Source organism: Balaenoptera ricei, chromosome 10 (genome assembly GCF_028023285.1).
Source record: "Balaenoptera ricei isolate mBalRic1 chromosome 10, mBalRic1.hap2, whole genome shotgun sequence".
NCBI lineage: Eukaryota > Metazoa > Chordata > Mammalia > Artiodactyla > Balaenopteridae > Balaenoptera > Balaenoptera ricei.
Genome location: NC_082648.1, coordinates 58,802,658 through 58,813,552, shown reverse-complemented (window position 1 = coordinate 58,813,552; position 10,895 = coordinate 58,802,658). Strand labels below are relative to the sequence as shown.

The 10,895-nt window shown below is 35.9% G+C and overlaps 1 protein-coding gene across 5 annotated transcripts in view; it reads right to left on the bottom strand.

Moving 5' to 3' along the window:
- Positions 1–4,193: 4,193 nt before the first annotated feature.
- RAB3IP (RAB3A interacting protein) overlaps positions 4,194–10,895 on the bottom strand; it is a 63,346-nt gene continuing 56,644 nt past the window's right edge. For all 5 annotated transcript variants that reach the window (XM_059936478.1, XM_059936479.1, XM_059936480.1 and 2 more), the window contains 3 exons: positions 9,215–9,314; positions 8,777–8,846; positions 4,194–4,550 (listed from right to left, as the gene is read on the bottom strand). In XM_059936478.1, the coding sequence (XP_059792461.1) occupies positions 4,468–4,550; positions 8,777–8,846; positions 9,215–9,314 (253 nt within the window). In that variant the 3' untranslated portion in view covers positions 4,194–4,467. The remainder of the gene's footprint in view (positions 4,551–8,776; positions 8,847–9,214; positions 9,315–10,895) is intronic.

Genomic DNA, 10,895 nt, shown 5'->3' with positions numbered 1-10,895 from the left:
AATCTATATATCAACTTGGAGAGAATTAACGTCTTTTTTTTTTTTTAATGTGATTTTTCAGGCTTTATTTATTATTTATTTTTTTTGGCTGTGTTGGGTCTTCATTGCTGCATGCAGGCTTTCTCTAGTTGCGGCGAGTGGGGGTCTGCTCTTCTTTGCGGTGTGAGGGCTTCTCACTGCGGTGGCTTCTCTTGCTGCAGAGCATGGGCTCTAGGCGTGCGGGCTCAGTAGTTGTGGCATGCGGGCTTCGGTAGTTGTGGCTTGCAGGCTCTAGGGCGCAGGCTCAGTAGTTGTGGCACATGGGCTTAGTTGTTCCGCGGCATGTGGGATCTTCCCAGACCAGGGCTCGAACCCATGTCCCCTTCATTGGCAGGCAGATTCTTAACCACTGTGCCACCAGGAAAGCCCAACATCTTTTATATTGTCTTTCTATCCATGAACATAGGATCAATCTAGTCCTCCTTATTGTCTTTTAGTAAAGTTTTATAACTTTCTGCACACAGGTCTGTGTACAGATTACACAGTAATCTTCGGTTAGATTACTTAGCACTTTAGAATTATGTTTGCAATTGTTTGGTCTTAAAAAGTCTATTTTCTAATTGTTTGAGGTTGGTGTATGTAAGTATAATTCACAATTATATACTGATCCCTTATTTAGCCACCTAATAAGTTGATGGAAGATTTTTTTTATTTCCTATGTAGACAATCACATCATAAGCAAATAAGGACAGTTTACTTTCTCCTTTCCAATCATTATATCTTTATCTTCCTCATGGTGCTGCACTGGCTAACATTTATAGTACAATTCTGAATAAAAGTGAAGACAGTGGTCATCTTTATCCTATTGTTCACTTCAAAGAGAATGTTTCTAATGTTTCCTCTCTTAGGGTGATGTTTATTATAGGATGCTTGAAGATACCCTTTACCAAGCTGAGAAGCACCCTTTCGTCTACAGATTACTAAAAGTTATTAATGAGCATTTTTATCAAATGTTTTTCTCCATCTATGGATCAGATGTTTTTTCACTTTTATTCTGTAAATGCAGCAAATATTTATAAATTCAGTTTGCCTTTGCATATATATTCACGACAAAATGGGCCTATAATCTTCCTTTTCTGTATTGCTCCCATCTGGTTTTACTATCAGTTATATTGGTTTTTGATGTAGGAGACATACTTATTCTGTTCTCCAGAATATATCTAAGATTAGAATACCCATTCTTTAAAGTTTGGTAAAACCACCTATACCTAGAGTTTTCTTCACGGGAGGATTTCTAACTACTTCCTTTCCTTTAATAGCAGTAGTACTGCTCAGGCTTCTGACTTCTTCTTAACCAAAATATAACACATTTTTTCTAGGAATTTTCCCTTTTGCCTGAATTTTGAAACTTATTGCCATATTGTTTATAACATCCGTTAGTATGTGCAGTGACATACGCCTTTTCATTCCCAGTATGGGTTATTTGTGCATTTTCTCTTTCTCCAGGATAAACTTGCCAGAAATTTTTGTCTGTTTTGTTCATCTTTTCAAAGACTCAATAGCTTTTATGATCTTCTACTGCATTCTTGTTTTCTCTTTCTGCTCTTATCTCCTTCATCTTGTTCTCCTATAACTTCTTTAATTGGACACTCAGCTCATTTAAAAAATATAAATAAGGATTTAAAGCTATAAACTTTTCCTGGAAGCACTTTCTCTGTATCCTTGTAAGTTCTGATATTATTAGTCAGCTCTTAGTATTTTTAAATTTCTCCATTTTTATTATTTCTATTTTCTCATTAAGTCTTCTTGGTGCACTCAATTTTTAGTATTATGTAAAACCCATCTCTATGTCTAATAATATTTTTGTCCTATCATGTTTTTTTCTGATAACAGTATAACCACTCTAGCTTTCTTTTGGTATTTTCCTGGTATCTTTTTTCCATTCTTTTATTCCAACATTTCCATGTCCTTATGCTTTGTTTAGTTATCATATACTTTAATCCAATTTGACTATCTTTTTACTTACTTTTTACTTCCGTATCATACTCTTTCTCTACTTGGTCTCTTCACTTTTAATTATCTCCATTTTTCATCTAACAAGAACTTTAATATATCCCCATGCTCTCTGGTCTCCTCCCATTCCCACTGTGTTGATACTGTAAAGAATTTTAGTTCTAGATTGTTATGGATATACTTGAAGTTTTAAAATTTTCTTTAGCCTTACTTTTTTATTCTTTTTATCAACAAACTTTCTCTAAGTATCTGATCACTTTTCTTCCCAAATCTCAAAGCACCTCCTGGATTTGTTTCTCTTTTAAATTTAGTATTTTCTCCAAAAGTGTGTCTTTTTTTTTTATTTACTGGCCACGCCATGCGGCATGCAGGATCCTAGTTCCCCGACCAGGGATCAAACCTGTGCCCCCTGCATTGGGAGCGTGGAGTCTTAACTACTGGACCGCCAGGGAAGCTAATTTTTTTTTTTTTTTTTTCTGGCTGCATTGGGTCTTTGTTGCTGCACACAGGCTCTCTAGTTGCGGTGAGCAGGGACTACTCTTCATTGCGGTGCACAGGCCTCTCATTGCAGTGGCTTCTCTTGTTGTGGAGCACAGGCTCTAGGTGCACGGGCTTCAGTAGTTGCATCACAAAGGCTCAGTAGCTGTGGCATGCGGGCTCTAGGGCGTGCAGGCTTCAGTAGTTGTGGTACATGGGCTCAGAAGTTGCGGCTCGCAGCTTCTAGAGCGCAAGCTCGGTAGTTGTGGTGCATGGTCTTAGCTGCTCCGTGGCATGTGGGATCTTCCCAGACCAGGGCTCAAACCTGTGTCCCCTGCATTGGCAGGTGGATTCTTAACCACTGTGCCACCAGGGAAGTCCCCCCAAAGTGTTTTTAATTTGCATCTTTGTGTGGAAAATCTTCTGAAGCTCTGAAAGTCTGAGTGCATGTTTATTATGCCCTCACATTAGAACTATCAAGACATAAAATTCTAGTTTCAAATTTCTTTTCATGTTCAATTTCATATTCTTGAGATGGGCATGGTAATGATGGTTTCTGCCATACCATTCTCAAATATCCTTTTGTCTGTGGGCTTCCATCCATCCTGGTGACTGAGTATTCTATACGTAAGGCTGACCAAACCTTTGAGACAGGACTGAAAGTAATACCACCTTCAGAACACCAGTTCTCTCATACACATCTGCTGTGAATATAAATTGGTTCAACTTTTCTAGACGGCAATTTGGCAACGCAGATCAAATATTTTAAAATACACATGTACCTTGCTTGACCCAACAATTTTACTTCTAGGCATCTATACGAAGGAAATAAGCCAACAATGTTCAAAGAAGTATACACAAGGATCCTCATCACAGCATTATGACATGAAAAAGAAATTTAAAACAAACTAATCTCCAAACACAATTAGTTACCATCCTATAATCAAAACCTTACATTGATCCAGATTTGTAGAATTTTTAAGTAAAAAAAAAAGAAAGTCTACTTTTTGTTTCAGAAATGTACACCCATAGGTAGAAAATATCTGTAAGTCTATTCTTCAAAAATATTGAGTAGCTTTCTCTAGATGGACGGACTAAAGTGGTTTCTCATTTCTTCTTTTTGTTTTTCTGTACTTCACTATACTTCTATCATGAAACTATTTACTTGTATAATTAATATTAATCAATAGTTTTTCCATACAATTTGTTTTACAATTTGAAACTGACAGATCGAGTGACTCTGTGATCAGTGTATCCTTTGCAAGTATCACTCTTTCAACCCACACCCCTTCCAACTCCCCAGAGCACACATCAAACTCCTAATTTATCTTTATACTCTTTCAATGATTACTACAGTGCTCAATGTATATAAAGTATAAATACACTACATCAAGATGTTCAAGACTGCATCTCTAGACTAAAACGTGACTGTCCTCTATTAATCACCATAATAAAGGGATTCTTTAAGTTACAGAGAACAGAATGAACAAAAGTGACTTTCTTTTCAGAAGAAGTCTTTCTTTAAATTAAATCTTTTTTTCAATCCTAACATATAAAACAGACAAAAATAGAGTCATTCTAGTTGGGGGGGAAGGAAGCTGATCCTGTTCACTTAGCCTTCTTGTCTTTTGCAGGCTGCTATGAAGTTTGAAAACTACAATTCAATATATTCAGCTGACCCTATGTATCATGTCAGAGCTAGAAGAGAAAGCAAAAACACACTCAATCTAATATTTATTTATTTAGCTTTTTTTTTGCAACTATAAATTACAATCACTAGTACACCTGTAATTCTTTATAGTGTGTTCAACTAAAGAATAAGCAAACACAGCATAGGTCAGTTTAAAAGAAATCACAGTACTTCTCAGTGTAATTTGCAAAAGAGGGAAAAAGTCTTGGACCCACTCCTTGGAAGGAAATAAATATCAAGTAACCATAAAAATATTCAGTCATTTTCCAGGTCTTCAGGGAGGTTCATGCATGGTCCCAGGCAGAGCATCACAGTTCCTCTTTGAAATATCCCAGCTTTGCCAGTGACATCTCTTTTCTCAACTGCATAACTTCCCAAAACATTTGATCAACTACACAGACAGAAAAGAGAAACACATAAATCATAAACTATTATCTTAATTTTTAATCTGTTTCACTGAAAATTTCAGATTAGCTGAAATGCCAGTCGGGCATCTCCTGATGATGTACCTAATGCTTAGACACGCTATCACTATTTCACACTAACTTCTCCATGTACTTGTGAGCATCCCAGTTTTATGAATAAATAAGCAGTATTTACCAATTTTGCTACAACGATTTGTTAGATACATCAATGACTGACTACCATTTTAGCCCAAAAGAAGGTAGGCATCTCAGTGTCCTGAGTAACTGGCAATGCTGCTGCCTTCTTGAGTAACTACACTCAGTGCTCAGTTACACAAGAGTTATTATCTAACTTATGCATCTTCTTGCTATAGTTTGCTGTATCTTGGCCATTTTTCACTTTTCATTAAAACTAACAGAGTAAACAGGAAAAAAAGGAAAACAAGAGACAGTCCAGAGAACTTAGTAACATTCTTTGTAATAATAGGGAAAGATTTTGTGTATGGCTCAATTAGAAATAAAAATAAATGCAGAGGATGAACCGTAAATTTCAATTATCTGTGCTTCTGAAAGTCCCCTCTATAAGTGGGAAGAAATTTGCTCTATGTTTTAGATAATAAAAGGTCTCTCTCTGACATATGATCAGATTAGATTGATTTAGATCAGTGGTTCTCAACCGGGGAGAATGTGTCCCCAGGTGTGCGTTTGGCAATGTCTGGATACATTTTTCATTACTAGCATCTAGTGAGTAAAGCCCAGGGATGCTATTAAACATCCTACAATGCACAAGACAGCCTCCCACAACAAAGAATTATCCAGTTTAAAATAATAATAGTGCCAAGGCTGAGAAACCCTGCTTTATATTTAACTGCCTTAAATCCTTTTTAGCACAACGCACAGATAATAAACAGATTGTAAAACTAACAATAATTTACTACAAACTCACTCAGTATACAATGTGTAACAAATGCTGTAAAGTGAAAGAGTAAGAGGAACCAGACAAGATATCACTTTTATCACCATCACCACAACCACTCATGATCCCTTCTTCCTGTTTTCACGAAGTAGAGTACCTTTCTTTCTTCCCTACAAAAACTTTTTTTTATTTTATTTTTTTATTCAAACAGAAAGTCACAAAAATTATAATCATCCTCATCAGTTCACTCAGTCCCATGTAATTAATTTTTTTTCCATCTTGATCTTTTGTTAGCACTTTTATGAATTCATCAGTTTTCCATTAGAGTTCTGAAAATGCTCATTCATTCAGTTCAGCAGTATAGTCAGTTACCAGAAACTTGTACTTGTCAGTCTTTTCCAAGAATCCCCTGAAGATGAAACCCTTTTATAGGAACAATTTTGAAAAAGCATCAGAGTACACCCAGAACTGTCCGTAAATGACAAAAGACTTAAAAATGACCATGGTTAAAGATTTGATGAAAGTTCATAATAATGCAATTGACAAGGAAATTTAGTTATTTCTGAGATATACATTTTAAAGCAATAACTAGAATTGTGACTTATAACATTATACCAGAACATGTAAGATTTTTAGAAATTTCATGTAATGTCTGAAACATTTATATTAACATATTTCCATACAAATAACCCAAAGAAAGTTTAGTATTAGTTGTTTTTTGTTTGTTTGTTTGTTTTTTTATACTGCAGGTTCTTATTAGTCATCAATTTTATACACATCAGTGTATACATGTCAATCCCAATCGCCCAATTCAGCACACCACCATCCCCACCCCACCACGGTTTTCCCCCCTTGGTGTCCAGACGTTTTTTCTCTACATCTGTGTCTCAACTTCTGCCCTGCAAACCAGCTCATCTGTACCATTTTTCTAGGTTCCACATACATGCATTAATATATGATATTTGTTTTTCTCTTTCTGACTTACTTCACTCTGTATGACAGTCTCTAGATCCATCCATGTCTCAACAAATGACTCAATTTCGTTCCTTTTTATGGCTGAGTAATATTCCATTGTATATATGTACCACAACTTCTTTATCCATTCGTCTGTCGATAGGCATTTAGGTTGCTTCCATGACCTGGCTATTGTAAATAGTGCTGCAATGAACATTGGGGTGCATGCATCTTTTTGAATTATGGTTTCCTCTGGGTATATGCCCAGTAGTGGGATAGCTGGATCAAATGGTAATTCTATTTTAAGTTTTTTAAGGAACCTCCATATTGTTCTCCATAGTGGCTGTATCAATTTACATTCCCACTGACAGTGCAAGAGGGCTCCCTTTTCTCCACACCTTCTCCAGCATTTGTTTGTAGATTTTCTGATGATGCCCATTCTAACTGGTGTGAGGTGATACCTCATTGTAGTTTTGATTTGCATTTCTCTAATAATTAGTGATGTTGAGCAGCTTTTCATGTGCTTCTTGGCCATCTGTATGTCTTCTTTGGAGAAATGTCTATTATGGTCTTCTGCCCGTTCTTGGATTGGGTTGTTTGTTTCTTTAATATTGAGCTGCATGAGCTGTTTATATATTTTGGAGATTAATCCTTTGTCTGTTGATTCGTTTGCAAATATTTTCTCCCATTCTGAGGGTTGTCTTTTCGTCTTGTTTATGGTTTCCTTTGCTGTGCAAAAGCTTTGAAGTTTCATTAGGTCCCATTTGTTTATTTTTGTTTTTATTTCCATTACTCTAGGAGGTGGATCATAAAAGATCTTGCTGTGATTTATGTCAAAGAGTGCTCTTCCTATGTTTTCCTCTAAGAGTTCTATAGTGTCGGTCTTACATTTAGGTCTCGAATCCATTTTGAGTTTATTTTTGTGTGTGGTGTTAGGGAGTGTTCTAATTTCATTCTTTTCCATAAAACTTCTTTTTTTAACAAGGAGAAAAAATATGCTTGACAACTTAACACAAATCATCTGTTCTTCAGCTTAAATCATATTATCTACCAATAGGTATTCAAAAAGATTTAAATTTTATTAAAGTCATAAAAAGTACTGTATAGTTTAAAGACTGCTTTTATGCTCTGTGGCCTTTTGAAATTCAATGTTAATTAGAGACAGGTTTCACCCCTTTTCTTTTATGCATTAAAACCTAATTATATGGGATTATAAATAAATGACTGTTTTCAACGTACTAGAGCTTGAAAACGCTAAACTAAGTTTTTATCAACACGACTGATTTTTCCAAAGAATTAAGATTCACTGGTTTACATGACAGAAAGATAGTAGGCATCTACTAGTTTTTAAGTATAAGAAAATTTTCAGTGTTTAGAAAAATATAAACAGGAAAATTTCCCACAAATTCAAATACAAAACTGGCATGGACTTGTCCCTAGCCTAGTATCTGCTATTTCTGTTTTAAAACAATCATACATATTTTTAAAAAACCAAAAACAAAACCAGAAAAACAAAACAAAACACTGCTTTGGAGCTGTCAGGCCATATTAGTTTCTATGCCTGGTATTTAAGACATTTGGCTATAAAACCATAAGTAATCATGAAAGACTACATTAAAAATGCCATGAAAGACTACATTAAAAAATATCCAGGAGAGTCCTGGGCTGACTCCCCTGGATATATCATCTGCATGTCTCAGCTGATTTACAACACAGTAATCTTTATTCCACTCAGAATTATACTCAGGACTGCTTTATTAACTCACACATGAAAATAGAAAATACAGAAAAAAATGTATTGTTAGTGCCTTGTGGGTTCCAGTAATTAAAATAAATCTGGGGAACTCCCTGGCGGTCCAGTGGTTAGGACTCTGCACTTCCACTGCAGGGTACACGGGTTTGATCCCTGGTCAGGGAACTAAGATCCCACATGCCACGTGGCATGGTCAAAAATAAAAAATCTATTAAAAAATAAATAAAATAAAATAAAATAAATCTGACCATGTCTAGAGCTTGTTCATTTTTATTTCTTAAGGAGTAAATTCAATGGGCTTTATATACTCCTCTCACACTTACCATCTGGTTTATCATATACCCCTTAAAAGTTAAAACAGATCCTGCTTAAAACTCAAAATTACAGTAAAATGAGGCAAATATAAGGATTAAATACAACATGTTTAAAAGACACATTTGTTCCCAAATTCTTCACACATTTTATTAGACCTACAAAAGAGATTCAATATAAATGTACCAATAATAAAGTTTACTTGTGCTTACTATTATGTTCCATACTTTTTAATGAACTTTCATGCAAATATTTTATAATGAATTAAGAACACTCACCATCCTGCTGTTTCACAAGTCCCTGTTGAATATATCGAATGTACGTGAAAAAGTTACATACAGAAGTGATCTAGGCCAAAAAGAAAAAAAATGTTAAACAGTCAAATATCTCACATCAAAGCAAGCTTTATTAAAATTTGTGGTTAATGAGGAGCAACTAAGCCCGCACGCCACAACTACTGAGCCTGCGCTCTAGAGCCCTCGAGCCACAACTACTGAGCCCACGAGCCACAACTACTGCAGCCTGTGCACCCAGAGCCCGTGCTCTGCAACAAGAGAAGCCACCACAACTAGAAGCCCACGCAGAGCAACGAAGAGTAGCCCCAGCTCGCCGCAACTAGAGAAAGCCCACGCACAGCAACGAAGACCCAATGAAGCCAAAAATAAATAAATAAATAAAATAAATTAAAAAAAGAAATTTGTGGTTAAGTTACTTACCCTGTATCTGCAAAAAGGAGAAATATAATAATAATTGCTTGAGTCCCCTAATTTAATTCTGTGTTTACAGGGCTTACTCTGACCTGTGAGAGCACATTTTCTGTAAAACAAGGATAAATTTTAGTTTTTTAAATTAAAAGCATTTTGCCCCTACCTTCTGGACAAGTTGTGTATTCATTAAGACAACTAATATATGAGAACCGACCATGTACCAGGCACTTTGTGACGCTGGGCTATAATGATGAAAAAGACAAAATCCCTGCCCTTTGGGCTTACATTCTAGTATAAGCTTACAGGCATAGCTTTAACCATGGTTCTAGAAATAGAAGCTAAATGTGTTAATATATGTCCTATCCTGGGGCAAATTTACAAATGAGTAATCAGCTGCAGGGAAGCTCTCAGCTTTCCATTGGGACTTCAACTTCTCTCTCAGTTGAAAAAAACTTAAAAGTGACTGCTTAAGTCTCAAAACATGTTATTGACAGCTTGCAGGAGAACAGCTTTCAGATGGGATACTTTTTGGTGTGTTGGGTTGGTATATACGCATTTAATGTGGCACCTAGGCCTAAGAAATACAAAGGATAAGCTACCGTACAAATACACTGAATCTTAACAATTACACAAAGGGTACACTACTTTTAGACATACCAACCTTTCTCTTTGCATACTACAACATGTAAAATTTGGTATGAGGGCTTTCTGGCTGGGATTAGGCTGAAAGCCTCTTTTTTTTTTTTTTTTTTTTTTTTTTTTGCCACACCACTTGTCATGTGGAATCTCAGTTCCCCGACCAGGGATTGAACCTGCCCTCACTGCACTGGAAGTGCGGGGTCTTAACCAGGGGTCTTAACCACTGGACTGCCAGGGAAGTCCCCCTGAAAGCCTCTTGAGAGCAGTGAATGTACTTTATTCATCTTTAAATGCCTGGCACCAAGCATGCGCCTGGCACACAGCAGACATTCAGTGACTGTTGGTTAAGTGACAGGCCACCCGTCACTCCACTGCTCAACAGGATCAGGCTGGACTCACAGCAGCCCAGTTGTCAACCCCCTAAATGAGAAGCTTGACTGAAGATAGCTGTCATTCCTTGTCAATGCCAGATTAGTGTAGCTCTAAGTAAAATAAAGCTGCTAATAGCATTTTATACGACATTATAAATTATATAATTAAGAAAAATATATTAAATGAACGTTAATTTTCAGCTATACTTACCAGAAATATGATACAAATGTGCCTCCATATTAAACAAACACATGAGAATGTGCATTTAAAAGAGGGTAATTTTGGAAGTGGCCATTCAAATCACAAAAGAATTCTTACCTTTTCAAAGAGATTTAGCCTCATTGTTCCTTTATTAGAAAATTCCTTTAATGATCTACAACAATATTTAAAAGCACTAACTGCTAGCTTGGGGAGGATAGACAATCAAGAAATTTAAGGCACAAGTGTTAAAAGTCCTTGGAACTATACTATTTTAAGTATAATTTACACAAGAGAAAAAAGTAACCATCAAACTGATAAAAATCACCTTTTGGAAGCAGACATATACCTGTTTGTCTACTATTTTTCTAATTTTGAAAGGACTCAGGTAAAGTGGTTTTAAGCATCAACTTTTAAAATAATAAAAAAGTGTTTAAGTTATCTCATTTCTAAAGCCAATATATTTTTATTTGAGCTAGAA